The sequence below is a fragment of the Lepidochelys kempii genome, chromosome 1, assembly GCF_965140265.1.
Source record: "Lepidochelys kempii isolate rLepKem1 chromosome 1, rLepKem1.hap2, whole genome shotgun sequence".
In the NCBI taxonomy this organism is placed as follows: domain Eukaryota; kingdom Metazoa; phylum Chordata; order Testudines; family Cheloniidae; genus Lepidochelys; species Lepidochelys kempii.
Window position 1 is genome coordinate 125,560,658 of NC_133256.1, and position 24,165 is coordinate 125,584,822.

General features: G+C 40.2%; 1 protein-coding gene across 1 annotated transcript in view; it reads right to left on the reverse strand.

Moving 5' to 3' along the window:
- Window positions 1-987: 987 nt before the first annotated feature.
- MXRA5 (matrix remodeling associated 5) overlaps window positions 988-24,165 on the reverse strand; it is a 36,183-nt gene continuing 13,005 nt past the window's right edge. The window contains exons 3-7 of the mRNA XM_073354198.1: window positions 17,448-17,577; window positions 16,823-17,213; window positions 8,558-13,681; window positions 6,782-7,682; window positions 988-3,600 (exon numbers count right to left, since the gene is read on the reverse strand). Coding sequence (XP_073210299.1) covers window positions 1,692-3,600; window positions 6,782-7,682; window positions 8,558-13,681; window positions 16,823-17,213; window positions 17,448-17,577 — 8,455 coding nt within the window. The 3' untranslated portion in view covers window positions 988-1,691. The remainder of the gene's footprint in view (window positions 3,601-6,781; window positions 7,683-8,557; window positions 13,682-16,822; window positions 17,214-17,447; window positions 17,578-24,165) is intronic.

Here is a 24,165-nt window from a genome sequence, read left to right on the forward strand (position 1 = left end):
TCACAAAATCTGCCCTTAGGAAATCAAAAATCGTAGCTGATAACCTGGTATGGGTTATCCTTCCATTCCTAACTCAGAGTCAACTTTTTACTTGCTGCTCTAATCGTGGTTGTGGTATTCAAAATCTGGGCAAATCAAATGGGGACATCACACTATTAAATAATCCCATATTTGATTCTGAGCAAAAGACTATGAACATGAAAACATATCTAAAAGATATGGAGCACGGATTCCATGTTAGCTGTTAGGAAACTGTAGCAGGACGGCTTGCCCCTTAATGGGTGTAGGTCTGATGCTACCCAGTCCTGATTACAGAATGAAGGACACCTGGGTTAAATCAGTTAATTCCCTATAAAGGGCAGCAGGTGGCTGCAGTGAAGGGGGTGGCTCAGGAAGCTGTGGCAGAGCCTGCAGAGAGCTATGAAAGGCTCCTACAGGGAAGACCCTAAGACCAGGGGAGTGGCCGAAGGCAGGGGGACCTGAGAGAGATCCTGTCCAAGCAGAGGAGAGAATGCAAAGGCCTCAGGCAGGAAGGCCTGGATGGAGGAAGAGAAACCTTGTGCTATGTGGTTTTAGAAATGGACTTTAGATATTTTGAGTTTTATCTGCAGTTTTATTTTACATTAATAAACCTAGTCCCCAGGAAGAGGTAATTTTGACCAAGAAAAAGCCTAAAGGGAAGTTTTATTTGAACAGTCCAGGAAGGGAAAGTGAGGCAGGCTGCCTATAGCTTATGGTGTGTATGGGAGGCTGCCGGCAGGTTTCAGAAATGATATTCAGTAGGATGAAGATTATGTCTAACAATCTGTTATATTTTCTCATTTTACTTCAGTTTAATTATGTTGTCTTCAGCTAGCATTTGTCTGAATTACCATGAAAAATCATGAAAAAAGTTGGTTGGAAAATATTTTTTATTATAAAATGTACAGTATACTGACCTTAACATTATAAAATACAGTAACGTATCAGAGTCTTGTAAAGACCAATAATTTATAAAATGAGACAAATCACTGTTGTTCTTTCTAGTCTCATAGTCTGGTTTAAAAATATATATAAAATATATAATGATTGAATTCAACTGGAGCATCCTTACTGGCTGGAAAAGGTTCATTCATTACAGTAACTAATGTCTGAATGTCCTTGATTAAAAATAGATCACTCTTATTTGCTAAATTAATTTTTGATCTGGAAGAGCGAATAGAAGAATTAATAGAAAGGTTAGTAATCATATTCTATAAGGCTAGGTTATGAAATGCACTGCAGGGGATAAAAAAAACGGATGTCTGTCTTAAAAAATAATAAAGCACTTTTTTCACTGTAGCTCATTTATTACAGTTAATACTTCTTTGGTATTTTTAAAGTGCTTGTTAAGCCAAGGCATAGCTCTGGAATATCAACAGGTATGTGTACAGTACATTAGGTCTCAGGTGCTGTGGAATGCCATGAGAAATTACGTTACATCATGTAAACAATTGTGTTAGCCCCCGCATTTAAGTATTTTTGTTGCCTCTTTCTGCTGCAGGATCATGGTCATTACGAAAGCAGTGATGTACTGCTCATGAAAACGAGAATTAAAATCCCACTTTTGTGCCCTCAGTATCCCTGGCTTTGCTTACAAACAGTACTTTTCTTCTGCACTTGCTTGGCAGTGACTGGGCATTTGTGTCTAGTCAAAGGAGTTTGTTTGAATGTTAGAATATGTGAATATAAGTTGTTTTTGAATCACTGCCCAGTATATTTTTAGCAGTGCATTTGTAAAAGCCTGCATCCCTTTGTGTAGATTGCTGGATGATTAATGACCCCTGAGGGTGAAGGAATTTGTTTCCATACAGACGGGACTGGGCTCCTGTTGTCAGATGCGATTTGTCTGGGAGCTCCCATGTTATTTCTGCTTTAGGAATCCCAATGGCCATGCAGTTCAGCTTAACTGCATTGCCAGGCCTGGTGTAGATGACTGGTGCTGGCTCACTGGTGATCCGGGGTGGATAGGCTATCACTATGACTGGGACATTCATAACAGAGGTGCCATACTCTGTCACTGCTTTGCACAGGTAGGTGCCCCTGTCAAATACAGAGGCATCGCGCACAGTGAGCGAGCCGTTCTCAAGGAGGGAGAAGCGACCTATGGCTTGAGGGCCATCTAGTACCATCCCATTGGGCAGTGTCCAGGAAATGTGTGCCCGGGGGTTCGGCTGGGTGATGCAGTGGAGCTGCAAAGTCTCTCCATTGATAATGCTCACCAAGTTCTTGTACTGGTTGCTGATTTCTGGCTTGAGACCCACCTTCAGGAAGATCACCCTCTCTGCATAGCCACCTGGGTTCCTGGCCGTGCAGCGATAAGTCCCAGCATCCACTGCGGAGAGGCCACTGATGTGCAATTTCCCATCCCTCTTGTGGTAGAATCTCTGCAAGTGGCTGCCGCTCTGCAGCTCAGTGCCATTGGGAAGGATCCAAGATGTGCTGGGTTCAGGGTTCCCGTGCACTGAGCAGTTCAGATTGATACTGTGACCAGCTGTGGCAGTGATCCTTTCACTGACTGGGTCCCTGAAGGTGGGTTTCTCCAAATGATCTGTGACCAGGAGCTGCACAATCAGCCTAGCCTCTCCCCCTTCGTTCCTCCCGATGCACACTAGCTGCACTGAGTCTGTTTGCCTCACCCCCCTGATGTCCAGGGTGCCATTGCGGTGCACAGTAATTCTGTTCCCATAGTAGGGAGAAGGCAGGATCACTCCTTCTGGGAAAGCCCATAGGATCCGCGGAGTAGGTATGCCTTCAGCTTTACAGTCAATAAGTTTCCGGCTCTCCCTCATGGCTGTTTCTCTCACAGATGTGATCGGGTTGGGGTGCCCATTGATTCTGGGAGACTGAACATTGACTTGAATCCAGACTATTTTCCTGTCTTCCCCAGCACTGTTCCGCACCACACAAGTATAATTGCCGCTGTCAGATCTCTGGGCCTTTTGGATGAGGAGGGTGCCATCCCCATACACTTGATATTTGTCAGACAGGAGAGGAATGGGCCTGTTGGTTGGAGAGAGCCATATCACCCTAGGGGTGGGCTCGCCTTTGGCTTCGCAAGCCACAGTGACCACGTCTCCATAGGGTACATTAATAACAGAGTAGGTTTTGTTTCTGATGGTTGCAGGCTCAGCCACCACTTTGACTCGTATTCTCATCTCATCCTTCCCAATTTGGTTCTCAGCATAACAGGTGTAGTCCCCTTCCTCTCTCAGCCCCACATCATTGAAGTACAGTGTCCCATTGTTAAAGACCACGTATCTCTTTGCTCGGTTTCCACTGTCGTCTGACTGCATGAAAGTGTTTATCATGCTGCCATCCGGGAGGCCCCAGGAGATCTCGGGGTTTGGCAGACCGGTGGCTACACAGTCAACTTTCAAGTCCCCGCCATACATAACCTTGTGGTTATTCTCATTCTTGTGTTCTATTTTGGCAGGTCTCATCATCACGTTCACTTTGAGAACTACATAGTCCTCTCCGATCTTATTGCGGGCCATACACAGATAGTCTCCTGCATCCTTATCTGTGACTGCATGGACAACCAAAGTCCCGTTGCCAAACACCTTGATTCTAGTCTCCAAGCTAATTTGGGGAAAGAAAAGAGAATGCGATATGAGCTGCAAAATCAGTTTTCATTATTTTATTATTTACTGTAACTCATGGAAAAACCCATTAAAAATAGCAGTGTTGCTACAGCTAGGTAACTAGAATGTACTAGAAATTTTAACAGTTTTTTTCACCAGAAAGAAAATACAAAAATTATTCTGTTCAGTTGCAACTAAACAGTTGTTCTCTGAACTTAAATTGACCCATCTGCTGAGTTAAGGATTTTTGATTCATTCTATTACTCTTTTAATGTGGAGTGCATCTACCATACTCTGTAATATTCAGACATGGTAACACTGAACATTAATTTATATATACATGCATCTACATACCATAACTATGGGGAGAATGGAATGCTATACTCAAGTCAATTATGAACCAAAATGTGTTACTTCCTACAGATTCCCATACAACCTTTTTAAACTTTCAGAATAATTTTGAGTAAATTTTTAACAGAGTTATATATTTGTACACAAAATTAAATCACCTTATAATGGATCTCATGATGGCTAAAGGGAGGAGGGAATTATTGTTACACAAATTATACAAAATGCCATTTTGTTGCTATAGCTAAAAGGTATAAAAATGTACTGTGGATAATACTCACAGCCTGCCCAAATATTAAATAAGTCAACATGAAATAAACCATGATGAACTTGTTCATTAATCAGGAATGCTGTTGGCAAATAATCTGGCATTATCAGGCAGCAAGCATGTTGTTAATTGCAAAATATCTCTTGTCACTCTGTCTATGGACCTCAGTGAATGATTGAGTGGCATTTTACATATCTGTGTGGAAAATTTATGTTTTGGGGAAAACATATCAGTGGTATTGATTGCAAATTGTGAGACTGATTATTACAATGGTAGTGTGATTTGATTTCAAGAGCATTAGAGATCCATTTCTCTCATAAGAACCTACGTAGAGTTGTATTTGCACAGATCTATTTACAAGCCATTATTAATGCTGGAATGACTGTACTTATTTAAATAAATAATTGTAGGGGGTTTCATTTCTTCAGCACTGAAATTATGCTAAGGTCATTTCTGGCCAATGGGTCAAATAGACAAAATTTAATGGCTCACACTAGAATGGGGCTCATCTGATTGGGGGGTGGGGAGGGGGAAGGAGCAGAGCAGAACAGAAAATGAAGTAAATGAAGTCAGCGTATACACCTCCCACCATGTAATGTTCAGAGATCCAGAGTAGCCAATTGGTTGGGATACTCATTTTGGATGTAAAGGACCCAGGATGAAATCTCTGTTCTCCCTGATTCACATCAGGGGCTTGAAGATGGGTCTGCCATGTGAGTGTCCTGCATAGAACCATTCTCTCTCTCTCTGGTTCAATGAATAGTTATTTATTCATACAAAGTGGAAAGGCGAGTAAGAGACTGACTTTACTGGCTGGTGGTTAGGACACTTGCCTGAGATGTTCTTGCACTGCATGATTTGGAGAAGGGACTCAAACTGGAATCTTCCCCCCTCCCAGTGAGTGCTCCAAACACTGGGTACTGGCTAACCTGGGGTGGGTTTCTCTCCTATTTTTTTTGCAAAAAAATTCAAAAGGTCGCATTTTTGTTCCATAGCAAAATGAAAATAACTTCCAAAACTCCAAAATTTTAAATGACATACTTGTTTTCCAGCTAGACCTAGGTATTTGTGCAAGCATAAGAATTAGTGTAATGGATATATATGAACTGATTTACAGAAGTTCTGAGCATCCACGGCTCCTTTAGAGCTTGACCGAAGTTATGGGTGCTCAGCTAGCCCATACATTTTCATGTGTACCAAACTAGACATTTTCAGTGATTTTTAACCCTATCATTACACCATATATTTTCAACACCAGGAAAAATTACTAGTTTTGTAAAGATGTACCTAGTTTTAACCTCCGATTTATTTTTTCCTGAACCTGGAATATATTTTAAATAATATTACATTATAATATTTGGGAAAGATCTATATTTTTCATAAGGGAGTTAACAATGCTCCATTTAGTCTGTCGTAATCTTGTACAACCGTGACACAATGGATCCCCCCACAAAGAACCATTTCATAACAGTCCCCCCCCGAAACAATCAGTCTCTCATTTCCCAAGAGGAAGGACTTTTCTTTGACAGACAGGTGTCTATTCAGTACTAGGCAAATTCCAGGTATGCAATTAGACGGCACTGAAATGCTGTATGACCCCAAAGAAAGCTATATCACAAATTCACAGTCCATTTTGCTCAATTTCACAGTCAAAGGATTTTAAAAATCGTAAATTTCATGATATGAGCTATTTAAATCTGAAATTTCATGGTGTTGTAATTGTAGGGGTCCTGACCCAAATGGGAGTTGTGTGGGGGTTGCAAGGTTATTGTAGGGGGGTTGCAGTACTATGACCCTTACTTCTGCGCTGCTGCTGGCAGTGGCGCTGTCGTCAGAGCTGGGTAGCCGGAGAGCGAGGAGCCCAGCTCTGAAGGCAGAGCCGTTGCCAGGAGTTGCCACCCTTACCTCAGTGCTGCTGCCTTCATAGTTGGGCCCTTGGATAGCAGCCACCATTCTCCAGCTGCCCAGCTCTGAAGGCAGCAGCGCAGAAGTAAGGGTGGCATGGTGTGGTATGGCCACTCTTACTTCTGCCCTGCTGCTGGCAGGGCACTGCCTTCAGAGCTGGGCACCTGGCCAGCAGCCATCGCTCTCCGGCCACCCAGCTCTGAAGACATAAGTAAGGGTGGCAATACTGTAACTCCCCTGAAATAACCTTGTGACCCCCTGCAACTCCCTTTTGGGTCAGGACCCCCACTTTGAGGAATGCTGGTCTTCCCAGTGAAATATGTGTAGTATAAGGTAAAAGCACACAAAAGACCAAATTTCACAGCTGGGAGACCAGATTTCATGGTCCATGATGTGTTTTGCATGGCCACGAATTTGATAGGACCCTAAAATCATAAATCTTTTACTGCCTGGCTCTTTACTACCCTGGCAGTGTGACTGTAATAGATTTAAATTGGATTTTTTCCCATTTTATTAGTGTCATTATTTTAAAATAGCTTTTGCTTTAGACTCTTCTATCAAATCAAGTCAATAACAACACTTCTCTTTATTTCAGTGGGCTTTGCATCAGCCTCATTAGAAAAATAATGTATGCAGGCCACAACAAATAGCAATCTACCTGTGCAGAGAATCAATCATCCTTTTAGAAGGCAGCCTCCATAATATCCAGGGCCAGGGATCCCCAGAAGCAGTGCAGTCCAGATGCAGGGTGCTGCCGTAGGTTACATCTGTTCTCTGCGGAGAGCTCCAAGTGATCTTGGCATTTGATGACTGCTTCTTCACATACAGCTGAACCGTTCTCCTGGCTGCCCCCACCATGTTAGCAGCGATGCACTCATAGCTCCCACCGTCCTTGGGGGAGACATTGCGTATGTAAAGGGTTCCATTGGGGAAGACAAATAAATTCCCATTGACAAACTGGGAGGGTCGGATCTGGGTGCCATCAAAGAGCACCCAGCGGATGCTAGGGAGGGGTGCTGCTTTGGCAGTGCAGTGAATGTGAATGTTGTGACCAAAGGACAAGGAAATATTCTCCTGTTTTTCCTGCTGGATGATTGGGGGTAATGCCGCAATGTGAAGCCTCACGGCTATGCTGTCCGCTCCTGCAGTGTTGCTAGCTATGCACTTGTACACTCCTCGGTCTGAAAACGTCACCTCCTTGATAGACAAAGTTCTATTTTCATGGAACATTATCCTGCTCTCAGAGCTGGTTACTGTCTGCAGTATCTTCCTGTCAGGTAAAATCCATGAAATATGTGGGCTTGGGATCCCTTTGGCCTGGCATTCCATTGCCACCGTGTCTCCAAAATAAACAGTGGCATCTCGGTAGCGGGAAACTAACATTTTGGGCTGCTGGGCTGTCACTGTCAACAGGACAATCATTTTATCGACACCATACAGGTTCTGAGCAGTGCACAAGTACTGCCCACGATCCTGGAGTTGAACATTTCGGATAATGAATGTGCCATTTTTCAAGACTTCAAACCGTTGTATCCTTGTGTTTGCTGTCATCAGAGATCCTGGGAGGATAGACAAAAGAAAGAAAATTGGAGAGTTTGTTCTTAAGACAGACAACATTGCACTGAAAGACATTTATGGAAACTTCTCTACTTATTGCATATTAACAATAATGAAGTAGAATCTAGGAGTGAAGATGAATGGGGAGAACAGACTCCTCAGTTAAGAATGATCTACATGGGCAAGATCTGATATATGCCTTCTGATATACTCCTGTGGCTGGAGTTTTTGTTGTCAAAACTAATCATCCAAAAAGTTCAAGACTTAAAAACAGTGGGAAAATGTTCTCAGAGTACAATACACTCTTAATGCTTTGGGGTGTCAATTAACCTCTCACATGATTTCCAGGAACATTTTACTGATATACCTAGACATATAACAAAGAACTCTGAAACACTCTCCTAACTAATCAGTGCCCCTAGGCTCCTCTAGCATAAATTCCAGCCTAGGAGAACATGCACACTTGGATGCCAGGATCTCTTAAAGACATTTCCCTCCTCCCCCTGCATTTTACATTTTTTAGTGGGGGTAACTTTGGATGGTAAAAAATATAGTGCATTGATAGCCTGATCCAAAGGGCAATGAAGCACTGATTTTGGATCAGGTCCTTAGAGTACCTTTTAGCAAAAGACCTAAAGGTCATTTTTATTTGAGAGTAGCAGACAGTGGAGGTTTTTCTCATATCCACATGCAGAAATGGGTAGCCTTAAAAAAGACTAAAATATTATAGGGGTCCAAACTATTAACATGGATAAAAGTGTTATATTGTGTTTTGAATCATTACTGTACAGTACTATTGTATTTTTTTAAATATGGAAGTTACTGTATGTGTCCCCTTTTACAGCTATATGGGAGATCGAATGTTTAACTAACTTACCTGTAGAGACTTTTGTCCAAGTAACAAAGGGCTTAGGTTCTCCTCCTGCATCACATGGGATAACAACATCTGTTTCAGCAAGGATGGATAAGCTCTGAGGACCTTTTGTGGTAATTTTAGGTCTTTCACCATGTGCCCTGAAGTTAGTTGAAGGTTGAATAACACTAGAATTATTTGGCATAATTCCTCCCAGTTTAGGCACAGATGGGACTTTTTGATTATTATAAAGGACACTTCTGAAGGACTGAATGTCAGAGGATATTTGAGGTCTAATGCTTTGAGAGGTGAATGATGGAAGAGTGCTCTTCAAAGCAGTTGTGGCTGGTGGTGTGGTACTTGAGGTGTGGAACAATGGAGCTACGGGAACAGCTGTGGCCTTTCGAACAGTGCCTCGTATTGTAATCCCAGCAGATGAGACTTGGATGGCTTTCTTCTCATTTGTATTTACTGGGGCAAGTGGACTAGGCACCACTGGTTTAGGATTCACTCCTAAGTGTGAAAATGTTCTGGTTCTATTAAAGACAAAGGAGATTCCAGGGTTGGGGTAATATGGGATTCCTTGACTCGGTAGTCTCCCAGCTGTGCCTCTGTTATCAGGAATATAGTTATTGCCAAAAACTCTTGAGTGAACATTGTATCTGTTTTGTCCCTGATTGCCAAATCTACCTGGAGCAAGTGGGATAGGTCTGTATAATGGAGTGGCTGTCGTCGTAGTGGTTGGCTCTGTTTGAGGAGCATAGGTTTTTCTGTCCTGTGTTGTGTGTGCGGCATATGCTGTTATCTCTGGTTTGTTGGTATAATGGAGGGGCTGGTGAGTTATAAAATGATGAAATGAGCCTTGTATCATGAGATATGGTGGCCTCTTTGTCCCCCTCACTGGAATATGCTTTGGAGGTGCTACAGCCGGTTGCTGGTTAAAGATTGGTACCATTCCCGCTGACTGATGGGAAAAGTTTGGATTTAACAATAAACTACTGTTAGACCTAATGAGACCAACTGTCTCTTTAAATTGCTCTTGTTTGTGTTGTGCTTTAATCCTGTTTTGGTTTGAATGAGATGTGGAAAATACATCTTTGTTTTGTCTTGTGCTGTATGTGATTGTTGTAGCATCAATTTCAAATCCTTTGGTCTCTGAAAATCTTACTTGATTGAATGTGGTATTTTGCTTGGTAGAAGAATGAATAGACAAATGTAAAGTGCTTGAAACTGATGGGGGAGGAGTGCCAGGTTTTGTAAATGGAACAAAGTCAACGGTTGCAACTGGAGATTCAGGGTTTTCAGTTGTGTATATAGCAATTTGATCATGATCAAATGCATGAGGTTTGGTTTCCTTCTTGTCCCAGGAAGATGATACTGTTTTTGTCCAAATTTGTACAGGAACAATAATTGGTTTCTTGTTTTCTGTAGGTGTGAAAGGTTGAGATCTTGTTGTGCTGAAGGGAAAGGATACAGTCATAATTTCTCTTTGCTGAGGTGGTGTGGTTACTGTAGTTGTTTTTAAAGATTTTGAAGGCTTCTGAAGTTCATCTGAAATTGACAGGTCCTTGAAACTTTCCACTGTGCCAACAGGAGCACTCGAGTGCAGCACAGTGGGAGGTATTGGCTGAGATACTCTTGGGCTGATTCCATTCTCTCCAACTTTTGATCCAAGAGGAGTGGAATCTTCTCGAAATTCCGGAGTCACTGAATAACCAGGGCTAAGCAGGCTATTAATGTACTCAGTGGAGACTGAATCGCTTGTTTTTTGTGCCTTACCACCTGTAACTTCATAACTTGTTTTAATGACATTTTCTTCAGACACATTAACTAGTGTATGGTACGTTGCGGTTGTCTTCTGATCTGGTCCTTTGGACAAATGTAACTCTGTAACAGAGGCTGTGTTAAGTCCACCATATGACGATGCAGTTGTGATAGCTGTAGTCACAGGAAGTACCTGGGTTTCACCAGCATTAGAAAGTGTTGAATGTTTTGTTTCAGGTAGAGAAGCAGTAGGCACATGTGAAAAAGCTCCCTCTGTGTCTCTGACTTTGGTCAACCTCTCTAACACATTTGCCTCTGTAATCAATGAAACAATCATCTCTAAATTATTATGTTTCTTAGTTTGTATTTTAGCATCAGTTTTATGATCACCCTTAACAACAGTTCCAGGAGAACTTCTAGTAGCATCTTCTATTTTAGGTGATTTTTGAGTAACAGGCATCTCCTCTGTGGTAAAAGCAGGAGGAGGAATAGGTTTTGGTCTTTGTCGAAATCTGTTTGGTCTTAATCTCCTTCTCCCATAGGGTCGTCTTCTGGGATGCTGGGTAAGCAGTGTGTTAGAGATAGTAGTCTTTCTAGAGGGAGTTGTAATCTCGGCCATAGTGGTCAGGTTGCCAAATAAAACAGCAGTTGTTACTGACTCTGTTTTTTTAAGAGGAGCAATGGTACTTGCCAGAGTGAATGTGGAGTCTGATTTTGGAACAGGCATGTCTTCATGTGCAGCTCCTTCAAAGCTCCCATAACTGCTACTAGACACTCTTACCTGAGTCTCTATATCCTTGTTGGTCTGTGGTTCCTCATTAACTAATGTGAAAACTTGAAAAATTGTGCTTAAGTCAATGTCTGTAATTTTAGTCTTATCTGTAGGTACCTCCCTGTGCTGATGCTTTATGACATTACTCTCTCTAGTAACAAACTCCTTAAATGGAGAAGCAGAAGATGAAATAGTAGTAGTGGCTATTAAATCTAAATAGCTGATCTTATCACCCTGAGAAGCTGTGGAATTTATGGACCCTGCATCCACTTCATTGTGCTGTGACTCTGTCTCCAAGGTGGTAGGGAGATTTACAGCAGTCTGAGGTTCTGCAAGGACAGTGGCATCCACTGGTAGCTCAGCAGAAGTGGAAGATTCCTCTGTGATATACAGCGTTGTTGTAGCTGCATTTTCCACTGTGTGCAAACTGCTTTGAATATTGGGCAAGGTAGTTGTTTGTTCATCTAGAGGCTCTTCAGTGACAGCGTTAATGCTTTCTTCTGCTACTGGTGAATAATCAGTCTTTACATCAACATGCTGCTGATCATATGAGTGATGTGAGTATATAGTTGGAGAGATTGGAGTAAAGTATGTAGACCACACAAAAGATGGTTCTACAGTGTATATACTTTCAGGTGTTCCTAAAGACTGGAGTTCTATGGAGGGCTTAGTTTCTGTGCTCATTAATGTCGGTTGAGCAGAAGTTGTTTGATCTGGGCTATAATCTTGTGCTAGAATGGTGGGGGAAATAGTGACTGAGAAGATCTTGTCCTCACCCAAGTGTGATACATCTGAAGAAGACTCTTCCCCATTGGCTGCAGTCTCTAGAGAAGGCTTCTGCGGAGGACTGGCCATAGGAGAAGGAGCTGTACTGGCTTTCTGAACGAATGACGGCAATGTTGTCATTAAAGAAGGGCCGGCTGCTGCGGTCGTTTTAAGAATATTTTTCCCACGGACCTTTGCCAAAATGTCAGCCCAGTGTTGTGGATTAATCTGTTTGTTTGACATATTTATTCTTCTTCGAGATTCAAATACCCTACGGCCTTCTGCAACATTGCTGTCTTGGGTTCTATCTGTACCTTTCCATAACTTCATTTTTCTCCTGCCTTTCTTGTTTTTTTTAACCTGAACCTCAGGCATGAGGTCATTTTTTTGTTTAATGGATGCTTCACGGTCCTTCAGATGGTTCTTTTTGTGCTGGGACTCAGCTGTGACTTCCACTCCTGATCCCCCTTCATCTTCTATCACCCCCCCTCTTCTTTTTCCAGAGGTTTTCAAACCTGGACGCTTCCTCGTTTTTATCCTTTTAGATGATCTGTCAGATACCATCTTATTTACTGATATCCTAACAGCAAACTGGTCTGATCCCTGCTGATTGACAGCCACACACCTGTAATACCCGCTGTCACTGACACGACTCTTTGGAATTAACAACGTGCCATTGTGTGACACGTACCCTTTGGATGAGTTTGACAAATCATTAAGCACATGGCTGCTTGGAAGGATCCAACTCAGCTGTGCATCTGGTATGGCCATTGCACTGCAGGGCAAAACTATTGGGTCCCCTACATTTTTTTCAACCCTCATTACATCAGAGTCAGTGGGCTGAATGACTGGAGGCTGCACTAAAACTCTGTAGGTCATTCTGTCTGCATCATCTCTCACCTGGGCAACACAGTGGTACAAACCAGAATCCGTGTAATCCACTTTTTTTATCATTAGCTGGCCACTGCTGAGGATGGAAAACCTACTGTCTTTCTGATTAAATGGAGCTGTCAACTTACTCCCATCTGGCAACACCCACTGGATGACAGGACTCTCTGATGCTCTCACATTGCATCTCAGCTGACAGTCTGAGCCTTCAACAACACTCTGGGCTGTCTTTGAATTCTGAGGTTGCTCTATCATCACCCAGCTTCGTCTGTGCTGCCTTATGTCTTTCATCTGAATTGTTTGAGAAAACTTGGTAAAAAAAGACAGCACCACTTTTTTCCCTGTGCTCTGGTGTCTGTTTAATTGGATGTTTATCAGCGGTTGCATAACCCAGGCAGGTTCTGCAATTATTTGAGCTTTCACACCCGTGTAATAAAGGGCATCATCATCTGAATCTTGCCGGTACTCATAACTTATTTTAGACTCTTTGCTGAGCATGAGTTCCCTTTGTAATTTAACAGGCACTTCACTGTAATAAGCTATAAGTTTCCATAATTTTTCATAGTTTTCTCGTTTCATTGGACATTCAAAATCAAGTGAAACTGTAGCATTGATATCAATTTCCTGAGGATCGATTTGGTTCCACTGAATTTTGGCAGAGTCTGTTGGCATCTTGATTTCACAGTTTAGGTTCACTACGTTCCCATGCTCATCTGTCATATTGAGAGTAATGTTCCATGGAGATAGATGAAATGCCTCTTCAGGAAGTTCATAACTGGCTCTATCTTCCACCTCATCAATGCTGCTGTTCTGTTTCAGTTGGGATTGTATAATAGGTTTCTTACAGGAAAGATCTTTCAAATTTTGAATATCTTGTTTCTGCAGTTGTTTGGGGCTGGTGCACTTAGGGCAGAGCTGACCTCCTTCATAAGCTTTATCCTTCTTGCACTTTAATATACCTGGAAGGAAAAAAAAAAAGATACATTCTAGAGACCAACACAGAATTCTGACATAGAATTCTAGCATTTTTAGAGAGCTAAATGAATGTTGTAAGAACACACATATCTTCAGCCAAATTTTCAAAAGTGGCCACTGATTTTGGGTGCCTCAGTTTCTAGATTTTTGACTTGATGCAATAAAGGGCCTGATTTTCAAAGTTGCTGTGCAACCATGGCTCTCATTGACTTTAATGGGAAGTTTGAATGCTCCAAGCCTCTGAAAAATCAGACCCCTCTCTCTCAAGTTGGGCACCCAGTTATTGAGGAATCTAAGGCCACTTTTTTAAATGTTACCTATATAGTACAAGTCAATTTTTCATGTCTGTGTTTGTGCTGTGCCCACAACATGAGCATGCAGACCTTTTCACACAAGCAAATGGACATTTGCTTAAGCAGTGCAGATAAGCTGTGCCTAAGTACTTATTTACTTAAGTCTATGGAACAACAATTCGAAAAAGAAGATTTTGTAAAGTTTGGAGTTTCATGTCTCCAGTATTATGTAAACATTCATTACAGCATGGTAACTATGAAATTAGATTCTTTTATCTTGTAACTTGATGACAAAAATGGGAGCATACAAATGGATATGGTGAACATCTGTAGCAAGCTTACACAAAGCTTTCAACATTATCATTGTGATTTATGTGACTGTTACAAACAGTCAAGGCCAAATTGTGGAAAATATCCAACATAGTTGAATGGTTACTTGGTTATTACGTGTTTACAGCAACTTTATTAGGTTTACAAGTGGCATACTTAAAACAAGTTCAAAATGCTTTTTGCAAGTCATGCAAAGGTCTTCAGTCACAAACTTTAAAAAAAATATATTTGTAGAGTTTACTTGAGGAATGTAGCACACATTCTTCATTCATCAAATGTTCCAGCAGATTATTTATAATTAGGCTGAAATGGAATTGTCAGGGATGCAGAGTAAAATGCTATACATAATTATTGAGGGGAAGCAACACTTTTTCAATTTATGCATTTCCCCACACTGTGAGGGCTTGGGGTTTTTGTTCTACATAAACATTTTATGCTTATTCCTCAATAATAATACTGGATTTATGCAAACCTTTTTACTCTGTCTGCCATAATCCCTTTGCTCTGACTGATTCATGTACATTCAAGCTATTTGCCAGCAGCAAAAATGGCTTTATCAGCTTTTCCCTTCCTTCAGCAGAAGCTAACAATCTTCACAATTTACATGAAGAAAAAGGAAAAAAAATACCAAACAGAAAAGAAAATGGGGCTGTTGAAGTTATGAAAGGGAAATCCTATTGCCTGCCAGGATCCTTTCCTCCATACAGGCTAGCAAGACCCTTGTCCTCTGCTATATACTTGTATTCACATTATTTTGGTTAGTAGAATCCCAGCTGCCTCCTCCAAATTCCATTTGGAAACTCAATGTAAACAAAATATATTGCAATTATTCTGGGTACAAGAGTCATGCTGACTTCCAGTGAGGGAGCAGGGGTGGGTGAATGAAACAGGGGTGAAATGAGGAAGGAAAAGAAAGGATGACAATAGGATTAGGGAGGGAAGGGGCAAGAGTTTTAAAACTTTTTTTATTTAAACAATTGATTGTTTGTCAGTTTGACAGCCCTTTTATGTAAGGCTCTCCCCCACTCCCCATTCAAATGTGGAGTATTTAATTAAACTAGACTATTAATTGTGATATTTTAAAAACAAATAAAGCACCTTCAGCCTCAGAGTTTATTCAGCAAAAAGGAAGCACCCTCAAATTTCAAATGACCACTTTAACAATATTTATGCACTGGCATGTACACAACTTCTAATGAAGTCAGTGAAGGATTTGTATAAAAATAACTGAACATAAAAGGTACATCTATTTGACAATCACAACAATGATTTTCTTACTACATCCAAAAGTAATTCCCAGCACTAGCATGCTGGTTTAGAAAACAAAACTAATCCAATAAAAACTGTGGCAACCTATTACTGTGTAAGAAAACAGTGCTTAACACAGTGGTTGAGCCTAAATTAGTGCATGTGTAGAGGAAAGTTAATATCTATAAGGCGAAATGGGACAATTTAAAATAATTTGACACATCTACTGATGTGTGTTAAGGACAATTTATCAGACTATTAGAAGGCAAACTGTCTAAATACAAAGCTAAAGGTAAATGCTTAAAATCATTTTAGTCCTGTTAGGTATCCCTCCCTCGCAAGTCGAAAATAAAGTTCTACAACACAAAGATCTGTAAGAATGTGACCCCCCAACAAAGTGCTATAAGCTACACACACAGTATGAGGAAATCTACGCCACCAGAATCTGTTATGATTGATTACATCTGCTCAACCTGCTCCCAAGTGCTATAAATCTTTTGATTCAGCTCCATGATAGCAGCCCTCATACCTTGTCACTAACCCTGCCCAAATCTCTTCAGTTTCATCAACCTTCCTGAGGAAAACAGTCCCTTCTTGATGCCCTATCAGCTACAGCAACTCTTGCAGTCTCTTATGAGTCCTCTACCTGTTCTTTTTCAGGCTGGTATAACTCCAGTCCCACACTTATGAGAGTCCCTGACCTGGCTGACCCTTCCCAGTGCTGCACCCTTCTTGATCTTCCTCAAAAGACTTCCAACTTCTGGTCTTCTTTTCTTCTTCCCTGAGATGAGGTTTGCCTGGGTGTGACTGTCCTCCCAATCCATTCTTGGAAATGGCCTTTAATTTTCTCTGTGTTAACTGCAGCTGAATTCATTGCAACAAAGCCAGCTTCTTGGCTCTTGCACCATGGCTATTGCTTATTTCTCCATTAATATAGTGTGCTCTACCACCTTTTTATTCCAATTACAATTTTTAGAAATCATGCTTTTTAAATCAGTTGTGACCATGTTTCCCTCCTGTATAAATACAGAATGTTTGCCTGATATTTATAATTACTTCTCCATCATGTTACTTTTTTAAATGTTTCTTGTTTGTGAGATAGTGGAAAAAATAGAGCAGTCCTTAGGGAAGTCACAATATATAAGCGGAACAGCCAAGAGCAAAACCAATGGTTTCATGTACCCAACAGAAGAAGGGCATATTACTGGAATGTTGTCACTATAATGAATAGAATAATAATTTATCTTTTCTCACCTCCAGACTTCTTATCCCATTCCAGGAGCCATTTCAAGCTGCAGTCACAGGACCAGGGATTCCCATGAAGGTAAAGATTCTCCAGGAGTGGCATTCCTTGAAACATCCCTGCAGGCAGTGTCCTAATAATATTTTCAGACAGATAGAGGTGTTTTACTGTTGACAGTCTGAAATAATCAAGGAATGAAAATGTTGAAAATGTGTTGGGATGAAGCTGCTGGAGTAAGTTTCCTTCCAAATGGAGCAATCTCAGAGAAGTTAACCCATTAAAAGCATTCGGGTGGATGAATTCAATTCTGTTGTGGTCCATGTGCAGTCTCATTAAGCTTGAAAGTCCTTGGAGAGTTTGGCCTGTTAGAACTTTCAGCTTGTTGTAGCTAATTTTGAATACCTAAAAAAGAAATACCTAATAGTGAAACAGAGAGCAGAGTAACAGAATAACATCAGCCATTAATGGACATTATTACTCATGATATTATTATAATTCAAAATCTTTCAATATATTTGGAACAAAAATGGATAACCTGTTGGACAATAAACAAAGCATTAAAGAAACCAACTTATTTCAGTCTTTTATCATTGTGTAATTTGTAATTTATTATATTTAGAAACACCTTAGTATTACCTGTAGAGTCATGAGATCTTTTAAAGCCCCATTGGGTATAGTTTGGATGTCATTTCCATGAATCATGAGCAATTCCAGTTTTGTAAGTCCTGCAAATGAGTTTTCAGATATGGACTGTATGCTATTAAACCTGGGGGAAAAAACACAACATATTCAATTATATTTCATGCATGACAGTCTCTCATGGATTGCTAAGGCTAAATTAATAGAACTTGACTTTCTAGGAAACATTGGATGCATCCTAAAATGTGCAGGTAAAGGACCAAATGTTTCAGTAAACATTTTTATAAGGCCATGTGTACTTAGCCCATATTTACATTATGTTTTTTTAACTCAATTTGTGCGAGTTTAGCCATAATTTAAAGTAAAAGGAAATGGGAGTTTAAATTCTAAGAGATGTCAGTTAGTATATTTTTCCATGGAGTTCTCATTATGGGAATGGTATTAGTTAATGGCATGTTGCCAATCTATGATAGTATGGAGATTGGCAAACTACTGCAGTGTTGCCAATAGCAGGGTTGCCAACAAAGCAACTAACAATAAATGAATGAAGCTTTGTGAAGAGGACTATTTGAAAATAGACATTTGCCAAGCAGTTCCTGAATCGGAAAACCACAGTTACTAGCTCAGCTGCTTGCCCTGCTGTTACCAGGTGTTACTGGATATTTTACTACTGACATAAAATCCAGATTCTGCAACTGGAAGATGAGTATTATTTGAGCTTTCTTTTGAGGAGTAAGGGAGACAGAATTTGCTATTTGAAAACAACTCATTTCAGCTTTTTGAACTGACATGTCAGGTTCCATTTGCCAACTTGGGTCCTTAAATTAGGATGCCCAATTCTGCATTTGGGCACCCAAAAGGCAGGAATATCCAGTGCTGACCTGAGCACCGGGAACTCTAAATTAGACACCCAAGTTTTAAAATTGGATTTTTCATGCTTTCTAATGCTGTAATGCATTATTTTTCAGGAAAAGCAGAATATCAGGAGCATGGAGGAGATACATTTAGATACTGAGTTGTATGGTCTTGATAAATTTGCTAAAGATTTCAGGTTTCAGAGTGGTAGCCATTTTAGTTTGTATCAACAAAAAGAACGAGGAGTATTTGTGGCACCCTAGAGACTAACACATTTATTTGCCCAAATAAATCTGTTAGTCTCTAAGGTCCGCAAGTACTCCTCGTTCTTTTTCTAAAGATTTCAGGCTTTTTTAAAAAGACATTTTTAGTCCTTTTATAGGTGGCAAAAGATCTGTTTTGTACCTTCTATTTCTTGATTTCAAAATCATCCATTTCCATTTGGAAAATAATGTTTTCTTCCTAAATCTATTGTTTTCATGATACTTATCAAGAAAACTTTCCAGTCTGAAAACAAATGCAACAGCAAACATGCATAATAATACTTTACTCCAGAGCACAAACACTATTTGCACTAATGAAAAGCTAACTTTAAAGCACAGCAAAGACCACTGTAATGCTACCATCATTAAATAAGTCACTTTTATATGAAAAACTCATCTGCTGGGTTAATGTTTTCAAAAGCGACTAAATGGATTATAAACCTACGTCCCATTTTCAGCAGTGATTTAGGGCTTGACTTTTAAAGGTGTTTAGGTGCCTAAAGATGCAGATAGGTGCGTATGTGGGATTTTCAAAAGCACCTAAAGAAACTGAGGTGCCTAACTGCCACTGAAATCAATGTCCAGATTAAAAATATGACTCAAGTACCTAAAATGCTTTTGAAAATGGATCTTTGGCCTCATAACTCACATAAGTGGTTTTGAAAAAATGTATTCTTGATCTACAGAGCCAAATTTTCAACCAGGAGTGCCTGAGTGTTGCTCACAAAAAGTGTGTTCACAAATAGCTAATAATGCAAGAGAAACACATTCTGTGAGCATAAAACAAATAACTGCTTACACAAATGTATATTTGTATACCCAAGTACCCTTTTGCTTAACTATTTTGTGCTTGTACATATGTACTCTGCATGTGCAATTCACTGTTTTAATGGGTGCACTGTCTGCAAGCTCAATTTCATGGCCAATGGTGAAAAATTTAGCTCAGTGTGCTTTTAACAGTTTTTAATAGAAAATGCCATTACAATAAGCAGATAGATATTATATTATTACGATGATGATGATGATTAATAAACATTTATCTAGCAACAGGGTTTTACATGGAAGTTTATAGAAATAAAAAGACATGATCCTTGCTCTGGAGAACTTAAAATCTAAATTGGACAAACACAGGAAATACTGAGAAGGAAGGAGAAGGAAAGGGATGAGAATTGAACAAATACAGAGATTGGGACTATATGTTGTGCATGCATCTTGAAAGTCCACACAATTGCATTTGAGAATAAGGCCTGGTCTACAATACAGATTATTCTAAACCAAAACGTACCTCCCACTGATGTAACTCACCTACTATACCAATTGAATTGGGTTGATATAGTTAGGTTGACACAGTGTCAGTGTAGACACTGTGTTGCTTACATTGACTGCTGCTGCCTTTCAGAAGCCATCCCACAATGCTCCACACTGACAGTTAAATTGGAAGGTCATTCTGGGCATAAGAAAAAGGTAGAAAGTCATGAGAGAAAAAGGAAAAGTATCAAGGTGAGAAGAGTTGACAGAGCACAGATCACATTGTGGGGAGTAGGTAGAGACAAAGGTGAGATATAGATTGAGTCAGACTCATGTGGCACCTTGAAAATAAGAATTAGGTGTTCAGAGTTGATGCAAAAGTGTGTGAGTGAGTGAGAGAGGCCATGGAGGGAAGCAGTAGAAACAGGAGCGATATAGTCAGAGTAGTGGAAAAAATGTTTATTTGCAGGATATTGGACAGGTTGAAGAGGGAGAAATAATCAGAAAGGCTGGAAAGAAGGAAGTTACTACAGATTATGGAAGATCTAAGGGGTTTAGGAAGTTCATTAAGGAGTTCTGTCATAAACATACAGCTAAGGGTAGCATAAAATCCCTCCTTTACCTGTAAAGGGTTAAGAAGCTCAGATAACCTGGTTGGCACCTGACCAAAAGGACCAATAAGGGGAGAAGATACTTTCAAATCTGTGGGGGACGGGAGGGAGGTTTTTCTTTGTGTTCTCACGGAGCCAGAAAGGGACCGGGGCAGGAAAAACCATCTCTTAAAACCCTGCCTGAAATAAGGTCTAGGATTACAAAAATTGTAAGTATAGCAAGAGAACACATTAGTTTATCTTTTGTTTTAGCTTGTGAATTTTCCCTGTGCTAAGAGGGAGGTTTATCCCTGTTTTTGTAACTTTAAAGTTTGGCTAGAGGGGAATCCTCTGTGTTTTGAATCTGTTTACCCCGTAAAGTCACCTTCCATCCTGATTTTACAGAGGTGCTTCTTTTACTTTTTTCTTTATAATAAAGTTCTGTTTTTAAGAATCTGATTGGGGTTTTAAGTGTCCTAAGAACACAAGAGTCTGGTCTGTTTTCATCTGGTTTACCTATTTGGTTGGTAGATTATTCTCAAGCCTTCCCAGGAAAGGGGGTGAAGGGGCTTGGGAGGATATTTGAGGGAAACAGGAACTCCAAGTGGTCCTTTTCCTGAATCTTTGCCTAACTCACTTGGTGGTGGCAGCAGTACCAATCCAAGGACAAGGAAGGATTTGTGCCTTGGGGAATTTTTAACCTAAGCTAGTAGAAATAAGCTTAGGGGGTCTTTCATGCGGGTCCCCACATCTGTACCCTAGAGTTCAGAGTGGGGAGGGAACCCTGACAGGTCCCCAGCAACAGTCCAACCTTCAGTGTCACTATGACGGTAACTGTAGAAATTCTGCCAAATCCTCCTTGCCTTTATTGGGAGCAAGGAAACTTGCCATTAGTGACACTGAGAAAAGAAGAAAAGAAATATTTTATGTCTGCACAACTAGATTTGATTTATATTATTCTTGTTGAGTGCAGTAAAACTGAGTAAGATTATGAGATAATTTTCTCTCTGTAGCTAGTGTGAGAGGTAAAGAACATCTACATAGGAATATGGCTCTACATTTCCACTGCTTCTAAAGTACAAAATAATAGTAATAATAAGACAGACAAGAAAGAACAAAAAAGGAGTGAAATTACATGGGAAAAGGAGAGGAGAGACAGAGAGAATGGCAGGGTTAGACACAGACAGAAGAGGAGAAAGACAGACGTGGAAAGAGGGGAAGTTCATATTTACCTTAAATATGCACATAGTCATTCTCAACTTGGAATGAATATCTAGGAGTCTAAATCAAAGAAATTAAAGGGAGGTGGAAAATACTGTAATTGAGAGGTGACATATATGTGGCTGACCTTTTTCTATTCTAAATGAATACATACCATCAGATGGAAAGAACAGCAAGCTGAAACTAAAATAAATATTCTGTTTGGAGGGAGACAGGTGTTGGATCATATTAAAGAAGTTCTGTATTAAAATCACAAATGAGTTTGATTCCCCAGAGTTTAAATTCCAGGGTATTACTAATTAAGAGGTCTCTTGGTTTTTGGTACTGTTTCTCTCCCTCTCTGTGTGAAACTTGCAAGCTGCTAACTGTGTTAGTACATTCTAAGACAGAGTCTGTTCTCAAAGCAATTCACAGAGAGAGAGAGACTCAAAGCAATACTCTAACAACAGAAACAGCACCCAGAGACTCCCCGCCCTTTTGTTGTATTAACCATTGTGATTAAAATAGAGATAGAGGATGTATGTGGATGGATGCTTGGTGTGGATAATAACTGAATGATCAGGGAGGTGCCAGCCTAAGAATCCAGTGTCCATCGGCTGAAGAAGGTGTCAAGTGGAAATAACCAGAGGACCCCACCCGGAGGGCAGACTGGAATCCACCCAACAGCCTCAAGAATGGGAGAACCAAAGAACAAGATAACATCTTGGAGCCGTCAGGAATGTGCTATCTGCTGATTGATTCAGCAACAGCATGATGAAGCAATTCCCATAGACTGGCATAGGAAGAAATTCCTATAAAAATAGACTCTAAAAAGTGAGAATTTTGGGGTCTGATTCTGCAAACCAACTTCCAGGAGCATCAGATGAGCATCTGACAAGGCCCTGCTCCCTCCTCATGTCCAGGCCACCTGGCCAGTGACTTGGCATGAGCAACTCTAAGGCTGGTAACTATGATAACAACCTTGCAGAACCTGTGTGTGTGGGTATGTGTGTGTGTGTGTGTTTGTATGAATGAATGTGAGAATAAATATGAGATTGAATGGAATGTTATAGCTATAACTAACTGCTTACTATGATTCTTTCTGTATTCACAATAAATGTGGTATTTTGCCTTTTTCCCTTTAATAAGATCCTGCTGGTTTTTTACTTTAATGGTACAACACAGGCACACCAGAATAAATGGAGTTACTGGGCCTCGTTCTCCAATCCCTTATGTAATTTTTACACCATTGTATTTCAGAGTTAAATGTCATAAACCCAACATAACAGGTGCAGAATCAGGATCATAATTCATTTTTTTAAAAAAATATGTAGTCAGATTCACTGGTGTCAAACTTATAATGCCAAACCACAGTAAACCCCTCTAAATCATCAGGTTCAGTTGGGTTTATGACTACTTTGCTTCACCAGAGCAGCACAAAACAATCAAACCCTGTAGGTCAATGTGGCCCATTTTATGAGCTCCTATACATGGTGGAAAGACATACTTAAAGAATCCTCTTTGCAGGGAATAATTCAGCCATCAGAAAGATTAGAACCCTTTAGCTGATTCATGTACCTCTTTCACAATTCAGTAAGCAGTTTAGGAAACAATGAACATGATTCTCTAGTACTCTTTGATCAATTTCTGCTGCTTCAGTAGCACAAACAGTCATAACTCTGACTTAAATGTCTCCCAGAGGATTGTCTTTGTAAATGTCTCCCAGAGGATTGTCTTTGTGCATAGGAACCCTCTGTACCAACTCCTCTCAAACGGTAGGAAATAAGAAGTTATTATCCACTGACTGGATATGGCTACCAGAGCTTTGGTATATCTACAACCATTATCAAATATCTGCCCCCTTGATTGTCACTTGGTCAAGATGCTGGTGAATATTGGTATAACTCTGTTATCTACAATAGAGTTACACAAAATTATATTAGCTGAGCATCTGGTTTATAATGTTTAGCACTTTACGTCATTCATTTAAATCAGTCTCTCTAGCCTCATAATCATTTTTGTTGCTCTTCTCTGAATAAGTTTTCGTTTTCTGATGTACTCAGAAATGTACACAGTACTTCAGGCATGGTCTCACCTGTGCCATGTAGAAAAAGGTGAGGGCCTCACTGATCCATGCTATGACACTTTTGTGCATGTAGCCAAAAAGCACATTGGCTGTTTTTTGCCATCATGTTGTACAGTATCTTCATATCCAATGTGCTGCCCACTTTGATTCTTAGGTCTTATTTATACTACCGTATTCCAGTTATTAACCTCCCTATGACTATTTGTTCCCCTGTTTCTAACCTACATTGGGGAAATCCAACTCCCATTAAGACTATAACTGGTCAAAAAAAATTGATGGAACAGTTTTCTATTGGAAAATGCTACTTTGTCGAACTCTAAAGGTTTTGTGGAAACACAATGAAATTTTTGAATGAAAAATTTCTAAGCCATGTTTCTGAATCAAAATATTTTGGAATTTCTGTTCCCTGAAATATTTCAAGATTTTGACCTTTAATCCCAATTTAGGATGAAAACAAATTTTGAAATGTCAGA